The sequence below is a fragment of the Lissotriton vulgaris genome, chromosome 8, assembly GCF_964263255.1.
Source record: "Lissotriton vulgaris chromosome 8, aLisVul1.2, whole genome shotgun sequence".
In the NCBI taxonomy this organism is placed as follows: domain Eukaryota; kingdom Metazoa; phylum Chordata; class Amphibia; order Caudata; family Salamandridae; genus Lissotriton; species Lissotriton vulgaris.
The window spans coordinates 371,728,465-371,746,209 of NC_141696.1; the positions used below are offsets into that span (position 1 = coordinate 371,728,465).

At 41.6% G+C, this 17,745-nt stretch overlaps 1 protein-coding gene across 2 annotated transcripts in view; it reads right to left on the bottom strand.

The window, feature by feature from the left end:
* Window positions 1-1,867: 1,867 nt before the first annotated feature.
* Window positions 1,868-17,745, bottom strand: part of OTC (ornithine transcarbamylase) — a 270,516-nt gene continuing 254,638 nt past the window's right edge. For both annotated transcript variants that reach the window (XM_086934145.1, XM_086934146.1), the window contains exons 7-10: window positions 15,489-15,542; window positions 15,234-15,383; window positions 6,991-7,128; window positions 1,868-4,113 (exon numbers count right to left, since the gene is read on the bottom strand). In XM_086934145.1, the coding sequence (XP_086790271.1) occupies window positions 4,054-4,113; window positions 6,991-7,128; window positions 15,234-15,383; window positions 15,489-15,542 (402 nt within the window). In that variant the 3' untranslated portion in view covers window positions 1,868-4,053. The remainder of the gene's footprint in view (window positions 4,114-6,990; window positions 7,129-15,233; window positions 15,384-15,488; window positions 15,543-17,745) is intronic.

Consider the following 17,745-nt stretch of genomic DNA (forward strand, 5'->3'; position numbering starts at 1 on the left):
GAGCTTTTTATGCCAGGTATTTCATTAGATTTAATAGCAGCCCCCTTGTTGGGATTCTTACCCTGTTTGGTGATGGTTTTGCCAGGGATCAGTGGTGTTGCCTCTGCCATCTCGATCTCCTCGTTCTCTTGCTCCACGTTTTTCAGATCAAGCCCAGGGCCGGTTTTCTTGTTGCTGCGTGTGGCAATAGAAAGTGGAAGTGGCGTCCTCTTTTTCTTCCGTGAGCCACCTCTGCCGGGAAAAACGCTGCTCTGTGCCCAACACAAACAAAGTGTAGCACGCCACAGCGGAGACCGCCGATTGAACTCAAAAAAGTTTAGCAACATTCGTAAGCTCTGCCTGTCGCAGGGATAGTTTGTAGCAATTTGTTATTGCTAAATGCTGGTATAACGCGGTGTAATTATCTCTTCTCTGGTTTTAATACGTTTTATCTCCGTGACTTTGTCTGACCTGCACGAGCCAAACTCCGGTAAAGTCAGTATCAGTTATTGGACGCTTTCACCAATGCTAGAATCTACTCGGAATCTACTCGGAAATGGTCGACGCCTCTCTGCCGCCGCGGAGCTTTGCATCCGACCCTCCGATCAGAAAATGGTAAACGCCTTTCAGGTTCCGCGCAGCTCCGTCTCCGTCTCTCCGAGCAGCCCAGCCCGGGGCAGCTTCCACAGCAGCGATAGTAGCAGTAGCTGGCCGGAACTGACCAGCGTGTTCCACGGTCACCGTCGCCAGGTGAGATGAGCCCGTTAGTTGAAATTATCCACAGAATCGGCAAAAGAACCCCATAGCCGGCTCTCGCACAATTAATCGCGTAAAAATGGCTAGATTTCTCCTTCTCTTCACGATAGAACGCCAGGAGCGAGGGAGCTAGCTGCCTACACAGCCTTCCCCACGGCAGCCATCTTGCCTCTCAAGCCGAGCCGGTAAGTTTTCTTGCCTCTGTTTCCTGGTTGTGCTCGTGTTTTCTTCATTTTCCTGCCCCCTGTTCCCTCGTTGTGCTTGCTTTTATGCCCCCTGTTCCCTCGTTGTGCTTGCTTTCCTGCCCCCTGTTCCCTCGTTGTGCTTGCTTTCCTGCCCCCTGTTCCCTCATTGTGCTTGCTTTTCTGCCCCCTGTTCCCTCGCTGAGCTTACTTTTCTGCCCCCTGTTCCCTCGTTGTGCTTGCTTTTCTGCCCTTTGTTCCCTCGTTGTGATCGTTTTTTCTGGTCTCTGTTCCATCGTTGTGATCGTGTTTTCTGGCCTATGTTCCCTGTGTCTCTGTGTGTGTGTGTGTGGCTCTGTGTGTGTGTGTATGTGTGTGTGAGGCGCTGTGTGTGTGTGGGTTGCTCTGTGTGTGTGGGGCTCTGTGTCTGCTAATACTCTCTACTACTCTCTAATGCTCACCTATTGCCAATGTAAATAACAATACCATTTATTTAGGTTTAAAAAAAATGAAAAAAATGCCATTTGCAATGCCAATAGCTCTAACTTTAACAAAGACGAGACCATTGCATTGTAAATGCTTGTTTAAACTTTTTCTCAACATATTGTGATTTCAGATCATACAGCAACGAAGACAGTAAAGAAATTAGGGCGTAAGGGGCAAAATCATAAAAGTATACCAACACATCTCATTGCGGTTCTCTGGATATGGCTTTAGTTTTGATTTCAAGTAAGAATGCTTTTACATAAGGTTAGGTGAGGCAGAAAATGTTTTTTAATCAATTTTAGATGGTCGCTACAACAGGCTGCAAAATGCTATACAGATGGTATTTTTGCCTGGAGCTCTGTCAAACCTTGCATTGTTCCTGGATTCAGTTTCACTCTCATTTGTCTAGTTATTTGGCATTACTTACTTGCAATTGTTAGAAATACAAATCAATACACACGCAATTGCAGCAAGCATAATTTATTTTAAAACAGTATTGGAATGCAAATTTCAAGGTTTACTTTATAATTAAATTAAACCCTGATTCAAACTGAGGCCGGTCAATGTAATTATACTAGTACAAATACTTTATATTTCACGAGTCCCAATCTTGAAGTTACAATAAAACTTCTTTTTTTAAAACTTCGGTAAGCATTTGTAAGCACAATTCGCACTATCAGAGCAGAGGCAGCCTCTAGCCACAACATGCTGATTCCTTTCAAATTCTTACCATGATTTCATGACACAGTTTTAAATCTTAATGATATGTAAGTTTATTCATAGTTTTGTTTTCACAAGCATCTAAGTATGGCTGCAATTATATTAATGGAATGAAAAATTCATATCTTCTGTACTACCAGACATAAGTAGCAAACCTTACTTTTGTAGTGCATATGAACATATACTATAATCATGCATTTCTTCACACATGTAAACAGATCTGAATCTGTTGTGCACCAGAAGGTGTAGGGCTTGATTTACACATTATTTTGTGACTGTGAAAAGGGAAATGTATGGTCATAAATGCCAAATTCTGATTCACAAAATCAGAATTTGCAGATATTTCCTGCTGCTAATGCCACCTACTACTGCACAAGTCTGCCAAAATGGAGGAATTATCCTCAGCAGAAATTCTAACAAAGGAGAGGGGAAACTGTGTGGTCTCTCGGGAGCGGCATGAGATTGGTCAGTTAGAGTATTGGGAAACCGTAACAGTGATAACTTTGTGGGTATTAATAAATATTTTGGTCCTGTTAATGGAACTATCTTTCGGCCTGTAAATGGTTGGCATAAGTGCGTTAGAATGTTGGGAAAACAAACTGAACAAACCAAATGTTCAAAGAAGTGTATAGGGAAATTGTTTTCTCAACATGGAAGCGTTTTCCAGTAAAAGGGAACAACAGTTAAGTGCTCAAATATACATTGCACCATCAGGATTCAAGCAAGCCGGGCCGAAGAGGCTGAAATGCCAGAAACCGGTCCCCGGTAGCTTGTTTCCTTCCCAGTGTAAGAATTGGCTTTTGTAGTTTGGTTTGCCCTGTTCCCATCATGCACTGGGACAGGAACAGACTAATTTGCATACAGCCAGGTTCTGAAACTGGGATGGTGCAGTGAGCTAAAAAACGGTGTTGGATCTAGCCCTGATCTCTTGACTGGGTGAGAGTATTCTGTTTAATTCAGAGACTCTGTCCCTCACCACCCCTTGTTGTAAATATTTTTGTCCACCCTAAGCGTGGAAGGGTATGCTCAGATGTGAGTTCCTTGCTCATTGCACCATCAGGATTCAAGCAAGCCGGGCCGAAGAGGCTGAAATGCCAGAAACCGGTCCCCGGTAGCTTGTTTCCTTCCCAGTGTAAGAATTGGCTTTTGTAGTTTGGTTTGCCCTGTTCCCATCATGCACTGGGACAGGAACAGACTAATTTGCATACAGCCAGGTTCTGAAACTGGGATGGTGCAGTGAGCTAAAAAACGGTGTTGGATCTAGCCCTGATCTCTTGACTGGGTGAGAGTATTCTGTTTAATTCAGAGACTCTGTCCCTCACCACCCCTTGTTGTAAATATACAAATATACTCTTCTGGCATACTGATTTCTGAAGATTTATCGCATTCAAATACTAAACCATTATTACACTTTTCATTTAAAATGTTAGGGCATTAGACATATATTTTAAATATTGTCACACTTATATGTGATTAGATATCACAACCTTAAATCCAATTGACCACTTGAAATAATTGTGACACTTTGAGACATATTGCCCATCTGAATTAAAATTTACATTGATAATTAAAGAAAGAGGCTATCAGATACTGATAAGTACATTCAAGTAAATACAAGTAGGTAAAATATAGCTTAGAAAAAAAATGTTCTCTGGTTGCTTACAACAGTTGTTCATATTGCACATTGCAATATGCACTGTTAGCGACCATCATTAGAATTTTTCTTAAGGAATGAGTGAGTATGTGAAGAACAATATTTTTAAAGAACTATGTGTGATAACATGTTCTAGAGCAGTTGCTAAACATTGGCAGTTTTTTAGTAAACATGAAAATTCTAAACCTAGCATTCTATTTAAGAAAGTCATCCATTTCAACAGTGTCACTTGTGCATCCTGATGAAGGCTAGATTTTCTTGATGATGCACCATAAGTTAAAATGTAGGCTTTGGTGTCTGTGGAGAGTACTCTGTGAGCAGGGAGACCATGACAGCCTGTGGACAGAAACAGAAAAGAACAATAGATCAGAAATTCAGAGGCTTGCATTTGAAGGGAATGAGTTCCGTGACCAAAACTTTACTTTTTTGTAAGCACTTCTAAATATAAAGGTGATTCCCAAAATATTTAGAGCCTCATTCTGAGGAGCCCAATAAATATGAAACTGCTGATTTAAGATGATAAATGGATTTATATGAGAAGCCCGTTTATATATAAAAGAAAAATGAAATATTGTTATTCTGCAAATAATTGAAATGTCAGTGGAAGAGATTGTAATCATTTTCATTGATGTTACACTCCAATTATAAAATGATCGACATAAAAGTAAAAATGGTGGGGCAAATGCTGTAATAGAAATTTTTAAGAGATTTAACAAAAGTGCAACATTAAAACCATTGAATAAACTTCTGAAGAATATGGAATAGGCAACAGAATTCCAGGTATGCCTGCTGTGCAGCATTTCACCAAGTGTGTGTAAACGATGCCAGTATTCTCAACACAATCATTGTCAGTTTTTATGGTGAACTATCTATGCAAACTGATGATGCTGCTGCATTCTTTAAAATGGTGCTATTCTCACTGAAAATGGTACAAATATATGAATGCATATAGGTAACACTATTTGCAATTGCTGTTATTGCAACCTCTACTATATTAAGGAACTAAGGAACTTTGGTGCAGTATGAATCATCCACAATTGTCTGTCCCAAAGGAAAAGTACAGAAAAAGGTGGCAGATGTAGGTATTCCAACGTCCGCTGCATGTGGTGGACATTCTAGATATGGACATGCACCTCCCATTTAAGACAGAGGAATTTGTGAAGGGAAAAATTAAAGAGTCTTCATATGCCATTAACCTATCAGCACCAACAGGTTAATGGAATAAAATACTGTTCTGTGATAGAATAGCTGTGTGGTATCTAATGTATCATGTGCTGCACAGTCATCTGATGGACATATTGTGAATTTCTTCACTGATATTAGGGTGCTGAAATTTCACCAATGGTGGAAATCAGAGACAAAAACAGAATAGCTAAAGATCCTAAAGCAGAAAGTCTAAAGTCTCAAGTGCTCCAACAATGTAAACTGTACTGTTGAAATGGAACAGATGTGCAGCACATTAACCAAGTTCGCCTTCATGCAAAAGTGGAGTATACACATAACCAAAATGGAAAGGCACCCTTGAATAGAGATATGATTTCAGATATTTTTACATTATTGCAAAAAGTCTTCTTTAAAAGCTAAATCATTACAGCTTTGCGAACACACTATTGTCATGTCTCAATGATTACCACCAAATGATAACATTTGAATATAAATCCTTTGTTTTTATAAAATATCTAAAATCAATATGGAAAATCTATGTACTTGGGGTCTACATTTCAAAACAGATGTCTTTAGCTGTTTTCAGATGGAAAGCAGGAGTTCCACACATCTCTCATTCTGGGTGAGGATGGCATGGAGGCAAGGAGTGGCAGTTCATTCCAAAATGTTGTATTAGATAGAGCCTGAAAAAAAGGCTTTTAAAACCAGTGTGACTGCATTAATGTGATCAATTCAACTTTCTGAAAGATGGCATAGTGCGATTTCAAATTTAGGTATTCAATAAAATTCTTGAGGTAAATGTCTGCAATCATTGCAATGGTTCAATTAGATTTGATGAGTCACACAGTACATTGAGATCCAATAGTATTTTACATTACAAGTGTATTAAACAAATATTGGCTAATCTAATCTGTCAAAAAAAGTGTCATCTAGAAATGAAAGAATTTACTGATTTGGTTAATTTACAGCTTCATTAAAGGATGGTACCAATATTTTTTGTGTTGTGTGTGTCAGTAAATATATTGATGATCTTGAACTGTGTACTGTTGGACAGCACACCACTTAATTTACTCATAGAAACATAGAAAAGGAACTTGGTATTCAATGCATATGGACTTATCCAGTTTAGGTGCATCCAGACAAGTGTACCCTTACTTAAATCCCTGACCATGCCACCGTCATTCATCAAGTATCGGTGCAATTTAAAAACACCTGGGCCTCATTTATGAGGCCCTATGCCACCATTGCATCACTTTATGTTACGCTGCGGCGGCGTATAAAATGTGGCATGCTGCACTATATTTACAAAGTGAAGCATCTAGGCACATTCCTCACTTTGCAAACCCCTGCGCTACATTATACCTGCAACACGGATAGTGTGTGCAGGTTGGGTGTTGTATAGGAAAGCCATGTAGAGTCGCAGTGAAATCTATCAGATTTCACTGCAACACTTCTGGGGCGTCACTACATCAAATCCTTATGCCTGCTTGAAGCAGGCATAAGGAGTGATGCAGGGCTTTTAACATGGGACTTGCTGGAATTGCATCTGTTGTCAGACACACTCCAGCAATTCTCCAATTTTGCGCCTACAGATATGTCAGGAATTCTGAAGTATCTGTAAATCCTTGGGACATGGAGCACCATACAGAAATACGGCGCATCCATGGTGTTGCAAGGATGGCGCTATGAAAAGTGTTGTATCACTGTTTGTATTTATTAAATGTTGAGTGGCAAAATCGAAAACAACCTCCACCAGACTTTCTTCTTTGTCAGGATATTCTTTTAAGAGTGCAAGTTAGTAACTTAAAACAGCAAGTTCCAAGCACACTTTATTTACCTCAAAGTATTCATTATCCCTAAAATTCTAGAAAAAGCAGTTCTATACGATATATCAACGATTTCACTCCAGTTTATGGTGTAATTTTTTTTTTAATCCAAGCTATTTTATGGTCAGTTAGGTAATAATACCATGTTGACCATGTTTTGATGAAATCCAATCAAATAGATTTATGAACACAGTACAAGCAACATATTCTACGCATCCCCTACCATTACTGTCCATTTTCTGTTTTCAGCCTCTTGGAAAACCAATGATCTTTCGGAGTAAAAAACTTCGTCATCTACTTCTTCCGGTTTACGTGGCAAGCAGTGCAAGAAGGTCCAATCTGGAGCAGCAGCCTTTGCCGTCTGTCAAGAAATTTAGCAAAACATACTTATAATGGAAACATTATCTCAAAAATTCACTTAACATAACAAAATAGCATAAGAGGATTGATTGTTTTCGACTTATGGGGAAGAGATGGAAACTGGCAAATGTATGTATAATGCAGCGTGAACTTTTTTCAAAGAATAGTATTGTATACTGCGATTAAAAAATTTCAATTGATGTACAGGCCTTAGAACTACAGGGCTCTCTCTCTTTTATTTTGTTATTTTTAGGTTACCCAAAAAGTAATAATATTCAAATCAAAAGTCATAAAAAACTTAGTAGAAAAGTGTCTAATTTGCAATACTTTTTTTGTATCTTACACAAACGTACATGTAGTAAAAGGGAAGGCTGCACTCAAAGTCTGATTCTGATTCACACAGGAACTTAGGCGCATATTTAGCATTTTTGTTGTGTCACCCTTGTGCCTCGCCAGGGGGCCCAAGGGAGACACAACAACAAAGTCAGATTTATCAAGCCAGGCAAGGCTACCTGTGTTGCCCTGAGTGGCTTAATAAATCTAGAGTAACACAACACAGTGCAAATCACTGTGTTGTGTTACTCTGCCCATGGAGGAATTTCCATGGGCGGAGTGTGGGTGTTACTACGCATCAACTCATGGACTTTGGTGCATTCACAGATTTGCCATTAGTGGTAGACCTGGGTGAGGCATAATGAGAAGAAAAACCTGCTTACAACACAGGCACCCTTACACAATGCTGCAAGGGTTCCTTCATCGGCGCTACTGTGCCAAGAGTGTGCCAGTCAGGGCCGGACTGACTACCGGGCAGTTTGGAATGCTGCCGAGCTGGGGGCTGATTTCACTGTGGTGGGGGCTGATTTCGTTCATGGAGACCTGCGTGTGCTTCGAAATAATTAAAGCAAAACGAATTTCGTTTAGCACACGCAGGTCTCCATGAGCGGAATCAGCCCCCAGCTCAGCAGCATTTCAAACTGCCCGGTAGCCAGTCTGGCCCTGGTGCCAGTCATGGAAAGGACAGGAATGTGCTGTATGATTTTAAATACGGCACATTCCTGCCCTTTAACTTTCACGCAGTGCAGCAAGGTAACTTGTTGCTTTGCGCGTCATGAAAATTTGATAAATGTTTCACAAAGGTAATATTTGTGCATGCAAGAGAAGGGATGTTCGCAATGGTGAATGGCAGTATTAACATTTGGTGGGGCGCGATGGAGCCAAACTCACCGTATCTTCTGAAGAAGTCCGAGGTGGACACGGCTGTGTACAGCAATTATCGCCCAATATCACTTCTTCCCCAACCAGCTAAGATCTTAGAAAAACTCGTCCAAGAACAACTCTCCGACTATGTTGAGTCTAATGAGCTCCTTCACGACTCACAATCCGGATTCAGGTCCGGCTATAGTACGGAGACGGCATTATTGGAGGTCACTGAGACTGTGAGGGAAAGTGTGGACAGGGGTGAGGTAGCCATGTTAGTGCTCCTTGACCTGTCTGCAGCGTTCGACACGGTCTCCCACTCCATACTGCTGGACAGGCTCCAGGATATTGGGATCTGTGACACCCCTCTGGCCAGGATTACATCTTTCCTGTCTGATCGAACACACCAGTTGTGGTGCTGACCCTTCTGGTCCAATGACAAAAAAAACCTCAATTGTGGTGTCCCGCAAGGCTTAGTTCTCAGTTCTCTCTTTTTTAACATTTATCTTGCACCCCTGGCAAAGGTGATAGAGGCATCCGGGGTCAGAGTGGTCTCGTACACTAACGATACTCAGCTTATTTTCTCCTTCAGAGACCACTCGGACCAGAGATTGGAGAGTTTTAAAACCTGTCTCACCAACATTGTCGCATGGATGACTAAGAACACTCTAAAACTTAACACCGATAAAACTGAGGTGCTTTTTTTAATCTTGTTTTCCTACTTGACATCTTTCTTACCATTTCTTATAAGAATATATGTACTATCCTTGTTGTTCCCACCAAGACTAGGTGTAATTGTATACAATAGTGTATTATATGACCATCATCTTCTATGCGTAAATGTTATGGCATTTTCAGGATATAATGAAAAATGTACTGTAAAAAAGCACCCTTTACCCAGTTGTTATTTTTTCAAATATATCTTGGTGGGACACCCTCAACACACCCAAACTCTTCTTGCAATGGTTGGCTCTCTTGCCGTGCTTTGGTTCCCAGCCCTGTCCTGATGCAGAGTTGTTGAGCGTTTCTGCAAGTGAAAGTTTATGCTGGATGGATGTCTGTAGTACCAAGGCTTGGACATAGATTATGCTGATTGAAGCAAGAGGATGCCACCCATGAAAAAATCCCAGTTTTCTGTTGCTGAAATTTAGAGAGGAAAAGGTTAGGCATCTATTGGTGAAAAAAACCACAGGAAGCTAATACTATCGTTTTTTTGGAAGATGTAACATCTTGGATTTTTTGCAGTGGGGTGGGTCTTAGTAGTGTCAGTTAAGAGGTAGGAGATGATGAGCCTATATTAGACTGTGTTGGTGTCCCACTATTGGCAGAATTCACCTTCTCCACTTAACAAGCCTTTTGAAGGCCAATTGAGCTGAGCAAGAGCCTTGGAAAAAAGGACAAACCCAGCACATAGTTGCCTCTGTCAGGAGCCCTGATCTGTGGGTCGTCTATTCTGACTTGTATTCTACAACTCTCTAGCTCTCTCTCTCTCCTAATGACTGGTGGTTCAATCTGCCCTGCTGTAGTGACCTGAAAAAGGCATCACGGTGGACCCATGTTGTGCACAGTCACACTGCAAGAGTCTGAAGACCTTGCTGGCTGAAGAGTGAAGGCACAGAGTGTGGTCTACCATCCTGGATCATGTAGATGCTGCTGTGAGTTCTGTTGCCTAGATCAGGCGCTTGCTAGGTCAGGGCGGAGGTGCAGTGATGCTGCTGTTACCAAGAGGATGAAACAGTGATGCCGAGGCTGGGAAGGGCTTATTTAGTCCTCTGAAGTATGAAATGGAGGGGTAGGAGAAGGGCTAGCTCTAGGCTTTGGCAGGCCCCCATTCGTCCTGATCCAGAGGGAACATAGGATAAAGAGCGGTTGAGGTCTTTTATGGGCCTGACAGAATGTTATGCAGAATGTGTACAATAACTAGCGGATAAGATGGAATCATTATGTTTGATGTTGAGGAAAGGTCAAACATATTGTGGGAGCAAAAACAAGAGTAATGCTTTAATCTCATCAAGAAAGATTTGTGAAGCAGGGATCCTCAGACCTTTTGACATAGGTCATAAATCTATTGTAACTGTAGATGCTAGTGCGGCAGGTGGGGGTGCCATATTATCGCAAAAACATTCCAGTGGTTAGAAAACTGTTGCATTTGCATCAAGAAGTTTAACAGATACTGAGAAGAACTATTCTGTAATAGAGAGAGAGAGGCTATGGCTGCTGCATGGGGTGTAGAATATTACAGAACATATTTATGGGACACAGAGTTTGCTTTACGTACAGATCGCAAACCCCAAATCCAGATTCTTTTACATGGTGGAGCCGGCAAGTGTTCAGCCAGATTGGCTAGACTTGCTGCTAGGATTCAGCAATATCGTTATGTGCTAGAACACATACAAGGTTGGAGGAACACACAAGCTGATTGTTTGTCTCGGCTAAAAGTTGATCACAAAACTATGAGTGGATTGGATGATTGGGGGGACAAATGCAAAGAGCCTGTAGTTTCTGTCCAAGATGTGGTTTTGGAGGGATCTGGTGCATTTACGCAGGAAGAATAGTGCTGTAAAAATAAATAACGATAATACTCAAAGAGGTCATACAGATGTTGGTTTTTAGTAGTCCCAGTACCTGTCCACCTCTATGTTAAAATCCTTGAGGAAATGACCGTGTGTGGTGATGTGGTTCTAATGAGGGGTGCCAGATTTGTTACTCCTGTGGGGTTGAGAAGCAGACTCAAGTATGGTGCACAAGGTACATCTGGGACAAAATGTAACGCAAAGTTGCCTTAAAGCACAGTTCCGGTGGCCTGTCATGGATGATCAGGTAGCCACATGTGTGGTGAAGTGCAGTGTATGCAAGGAAGGGGAGAAGAGGCTTAAAGTGGGTATGCAATCCTTTACTGGGCACATACAGGACCCTGTGGAAGCTTGCCACAGTCTTTGCATTCATTTTATTGGTCCCATGTGAATAGTGGGTGTAGGTTTCCTTTGGTAGCAGTGGATGTGTTCTCGAGGTGGTTGAGTGTGTTCTTCATGAGAGAAATCACCACTGATGGGACCATCTGTGTATTGAGGAAAATGTTTTTGGAGGCGGCAGTCCCATCCATCCTCATTACTGACAATGGGGCACATCTGGTTTCTAGTGATATGAAGGAATTTCTCTTGAACATGGGCATTAGACATCACATGACATCCTTATACAACCCACTAGGAAATGGTATGGCTGAGAGAGACAGCAGAAGAGTCAAGGCGGTGATCCAAATGGCTGTGGTGCAGGACATGATGTCAGGAGAGCGGTTGAAGATTCGGTATGGGCGTACCTCACTACAGAGCAGAAGATCACTGGTAATTCCCCTTTCGAACTGATGAGAGGGAGGATTCCGAGTTCCAAAATTGTACCCTAATGGATGAAAGAGTGGGTAATGAATGGAGGTGTGGAAAGACAGGAGTCCAAGGTCTATGATGTCAATGCCAAGAGCGAGTGGAAAGAGGTGATTGGGTCAAGATCAAGTCTGGAAGAGTGATGAAAGGGTTGTCCAAGTTCAAAGGCCCCTATAGAGTGGGGCAAGTATATGTCTTGGAGAATGGTGAGTGGTGTAATGGACATAGAGTGGCTTTGTACTAGAAGGGTTGATTTTGTGATAAAGAAAAGATGGATGATTGTGTTGCCTACATGATTATGAAAGATGGAGAGTTTGCCATGGCAGAATATGGGATGTGTAATGTTCTGCCTTCTGTTCCGGGAGAAGGTACTTTACCTTCTGGTTCAGGCAAATCAGGGGTAATAAGTGCCAGGGGAAGAAGTGAAAAAGATCGAATACCCCAGCATATTTAAAAGATTATATGTATTGAATAGTGATGCTACAACCCAGCTCATGGCTTGAGTTTGTGTACGCTTTGAAGGGTTATTTTGTTGCTTTGCAATTTGTTTATGTTACTTATTTTTATCTTATTTAAACTTGTTTTGTTTTTCAATGCATTTATCTTTTGCTCTGCAATGACATGTGGACGGGAGGGGATGTGTTGTACATTGCTTATGTTTTATGGGCATGCGATGGGGCTTGTGCTTGTCTTGTGCCTTCAGTGTGGAGGAATCCTGGCCGTACAGGATTCCACACAAATGTTGAATCACAGGTTTCTGTGGTGGGAAGTTGAACACTGGCCAGCAAAGGAGTGGCTGCTCTTGACCGTTGTTTTTGCAATACCTCCATTAACCTGATGTCCAGCGTACATCTTCACAGCATCTTCCCAACCATGATGTTCCATATGACATCAAAAATAGTCAACTGGGGACCAAGACATCCCAATTTTCTTATTCATTATCATCTGCTGTTTATATGCAGGTTTTCCACATCTTCAGCAAGTGCCTAGGGTTGTGGACACCTGCCATCTTTGAACAACCCAAAGCATGTGCATACACTTTTGAGGTATAGCCCTTGAAGCAGGAGGTACCAGAGAATCCCTACTGCAAAGAGCCAATATTTGATCATTGATACAAAGATGAAGTCAACCTGCACCATAACTAAATAACTGCTGCAATCGGTGAAAGGTCAGGCGATAGGTGGTAGTGCCGTCGGGAGGCTGGGGATGTCATGGTCATGGTCTCATTGGGTAACCCTCACTTCCCAGACCACAGTGGATCCTGGCATATAGAGACACTTGTGTGGCAAAAGTGTTGTATGACCCAGTTGGTCCTGGACACCTGCAGGAAACGCATTCACCACTGCTAAAAAACACTCCTTGGAAGCTGCATCAAGAGGTACTGCTTTGGTAAAAGAAATAATCCTTGGTCGCTAAGCAAATGTAAACAGAATAAACAGTGTGGACTAGCATGCTCAAGCTCTTGCAGAAATTTAGTCTGGCCAGTGTTTTGCAAGTCACTCTATCAAAAGACTGAAATGAATATTATAATTCTCAGATCTGGATATGTTGGATGTTTTTATGTCCAGCTGAAGTTTTTTTAATTAAATGTAGATCTGGCCATTTTGCAGGTTGACTTCGTTAAAAAAAACTATTTTATGTTAATCGTTTTAGGAATTGCCTAGATTATGATTTGCCCCTTCTAGTGGTAGAACTATTATAACTGAAGAGACCTCATTTAAATGACGACTTCCTTTCTGTATTGTTTGTCCAAATGTTCTGTCGAAGCCTGTAGGTCTTTATTGTACATTTGTGAAAAAGCAGATTCAAGTCTGAAGGTGTTTATGTTAACGAAAAGCCTGTAGTGAGAGGTTGTAGGCCTGAAGTGGTTTATTAATTCTTAAGATTATTAGGGACTGCAGGTGGGCATTTTGTCACAATGAAACTGGCAGATTACTGAAACAGAGGACGTTTGAGGGGTTATAGTTAACCCCTTCTAAACAATCCTTAGGTAAATTGATATGCACCATGCTAATTCCTATTAGGCGTTGCTAATAATTTTTACCCGGTTTAATTGTGTATAATTTTAAAATATCTGTAGTAGTTAATTGGATGTGAATGCTATCCTATGCTAGGAATTTGTGAAGTGCATAGTTATCCAACGGGCCTCCCAGCGCTGAAAATCAAGACTGTCACATGGAGGTTCAAGCAAGCTGCTCTTTCAAAAGATAAGTTGTGAGTAGTTTCCTACATTTTGTTTCTTCCACGGTCATACTCATGGATAAAGGCAGCCAGTCCCAGAGCCTTGGTGTCAGGTAGGCAGACTTATGCCCACTGCTCCTGGATTTCTTTATTTTTTGGTCCAGTGAAAAGTCTCTGATCTGCGGAGCGTAATGATCTTTTAGGGTTATAGGGATTTAGCAGCCGCTAAATTAGAGGAGAGCTTTTTTTTTTTTTTTTTTTTACAAATTATGAAATTTTGTATTTACTTTCTACACAAAAATTCAGTAAAAACGAAATTTTACTTTTTTTGAAATTTGGAGTCTTTCAAAATGTGTTTTTTTTTGTTCAATAATTTTATTAGTTTAGCAAAGAGGTATATAAAAAGTTAAATAAGATAAAAAAAATTGATACAATTGAATTAGAGGAGAGCTTTTATTATAAATCACTCCGAGGTACATATAGAGAGAGTTGAATTTGTTTCTCTTGAGGACTGGCAGCCAATTAATCCCTGCCAAAGATGACGAAACAGAGTGACCCTTGGGAATCTTTAGCAGAATGCGGGCTGCAGCATTCTCAACAATTTGAAGGCGCTTGATCACATACAAATGGCTTCCTTGACTTACTGAGTTACCATAATCAAGGCGGGAGAGCACTAGACCCGGGACGAAAATTGTTATTTCTTTTTTAAAGTAAAAGCACTGGCTGGATATTGATGTACTGATGGTCATGGTTGAAGGTTACTGAGTTTCTAGCTCACAGCATGTCATTGAGTCAGCCTTTAGATTTTTATGCCTTGTTATCCTAAGAGGCAAGTCCTCAAAGGAGTATAAGATCCCTTCTATTAGGACCCGCAGCCCTGATAACACAGACACCAGCGGTAAACACCCTCCCGTTGACATGACAGGCCCACAGTAAGTAGTTATTGCTCTGGGTCACCCTAACTAGATATCTCAACAATGATCATACAGTGCTGCTTCTGGGTACTATTGTGCAAATGCCTTTGCAGAGTATTGCTACCAGTGAACTGTGAATGAGTTGTGATTACACCAGGGTAAGGCTCACATGGTTGAATCCCTGGATCATGATGACCAGGATGGAGGTGCTGAGAAATGTCTTGTCAGAACGGGTATCCTCTGAAAAATACCTTGCCGATAGGACTAGGATGTGGCCGTGCTCCATTAGAGGTCAGCAAATCCAGATATACTGCCCATTGAAGCAATAATGCTGATGATGAATAACATTTTTACCCCAATGCACACAAAATACTGACAACTTTAATGCATTCAAATAGGTCTGTCAATGGTATTAAATGTAAGTGTTGGCCTCTTACCTTCATTGTGATTTGGTAGCCTTGAAAAGCTTTTAACCGCTTTTGTTTCTCCTCTTCTTGCCCCATGCTCACCCACGTGTCTGTCACTAAAACATTGGCACCACGTGCAGCTTCCATAGGGTTATCTGTCAGAAGTAACTGAGTACCAGACTAAAAAAAAAAAATCAAAAATATAAATATCACTTATTGGACAACCTTCCTTTTCAAGCAAGCTAAAATAGGTTGCTTTCAAGCCTTAACACATTAGTGACTTACCTCTTTGGATAACTGCTCTGCGGCTTTGGTAATGCTGGTATCTGGTTCAAAACCCTGTCAATGTAAATCAGAAAATTTATTTTTGCTGCAGTGTTTTGTACCAACAGCTTAACATGCGTGAGTGAGACCCGAATAAATCAAAATAAGGTGGGATTCAAAAATCGAAGCATTCCAAGTTCGAATACCTGCCATTATACTAAAAACTAAAATGAATGCTACGATTAGAGTTCATAAGCTTTTGAAATATAAAATATATGTGACTTTGAAGATTTATGAACTATCATATAAGTCTGGGTGCTGAACTCCGCTGTGCTCGCGTAGTTTGCGGGGTTTAACGCAGTCAGTGTATGCGGTGCTTGTGGAGTTCACGAAAACTCTCCATGTGGCGGATTGGAGTTTTTTCCTCACTTGCGCTTGTCAACATTAAGTTGGCGAGCGAGGAAAATCCATCTCCCGGCGATATTTTTCCACGTTTGTGATCGTCAACGCCAAGTTGACGAGCGCGAGCATGGAAAACCAAACTCCTGGTGAGATTTCTCAACGCAGGCGTCAGATTTCTCATTGCGAGTGGTCACGTATGCTCGCGATCGCTCACGTTGAGAAACCGTTCGTTCACGTTGAGAAAGCTGCCGCTCAAGTAACAAATCTACTTAAGTGGCAGAAAGGAAGCAGCACCCGCTTGCGCTGTGCATGGTGCCATTCGAGATGATTGCACAGTGCAGGCAAACACTGAAAATCACAGCAAACAGCATTTATCTAATGCACTCTGCCACTGGTGAAGCTCCACGTAGTGCGGCAGAGGTTTTTTTGCACTTCGTGGTACTCCGCAAACTCCGCCCAGGCTTACTATCATACAATCTAATCGTGCTTTTTTGTAATTTATGTTTTCCATAGCAGAATGCTGCTCAGGGAAACACACATATTTTCTAGTTAAACAGATTCTTTAATACACGGTCATAGATAGTAGGGATGTATGTCATTACATAGCAAACTAATACCATGCATGTCATTACAAAGCGGGTATTAGTACGCAATGTTATTGACATCGCATGCCATAACATCGCATACTTTTACCACGAGTATGCTTTTACCGCGCATGCCAATACAACGCAAAGGCATGCATGGTAAAGCAATACTTGTGGTAAAAGTATGAAAGGTAAGTAACATCCCTATCCCTACACCTACACAACAGACTACTCCCACCCCTACAATGCCCCAACCCAAAAACACTGCCACACTACTACACTACCCACACCACTCCCACCCTTACACTACCCTAAACCCTAAAACACTACTACGCTACCCACACTACTCCCACCCCTGCCCTACCCTAAACCCTAAAACACTACTACGCTACCCACACTACTCCCACCCCTATGCTACCCTAAACCCTAAAACACTACAACGCTACCCACACTACTCCCACCCTTACACTACCCTAAACCCTAAAACACTACTACGCTACCCACACTACTCCCACCCCTACTCTACCCTAAACCCTAAAACACTACTACGCTACCCACACTACTCCCACCCCTACACTACCCTAAAACCTAATACGCTACAATAAACAAACACTACAACACTACACTACCCTAAAACCTAAATCACTACACTACATAAACACTACACTACCCTCCCCAATACACCACACTAAACAATCTTGACAACATCACAACACACACTAAAATGTTTTTTAAAAACACACACACATCACAAACATTACCACACTACTTTTAAACTACCCTAAACCCTACAAAAGTAAACCCCACCCCATGCACAAACCCCCTTACCTCTCTCCTATCCAGCGTCGCCGTCGGATCCTGCTTCCTCCTTCCTGCTTGCTTCAGGTCGTTGTGAGGAAACAGCCTAAGTTTCCTCACAGCGACGTGAATAGCCGCCCCTGCCGCCGCCGCCGCCGCCGCCATTACACATTACATCGCATGCGTTGTAAAAGCGCATGCGATGTAAAGGTATGCGTGGTTTTACCACGGGTTGTAACATCGCATGGGTTGTAACGCATGCGATGTAAAAGCAACGCGTGGCAAAACCCGCGTTGTAATGGCTGTTCCCCGATAGTAGTGTTCGGCTTGTTAGCAAAGATTCCCAATGTTTTACAGATAAGAACATTTTTATCGTAGGAAGCACTCATGACTTGATAAGGATCAGTTTTGGTCACGTGGAATCAGAAATTAGAAACAAGGTCACTGATTTGTAAAATTAGTAACCCAGCAAATAGACTACATTTGTTTATGTT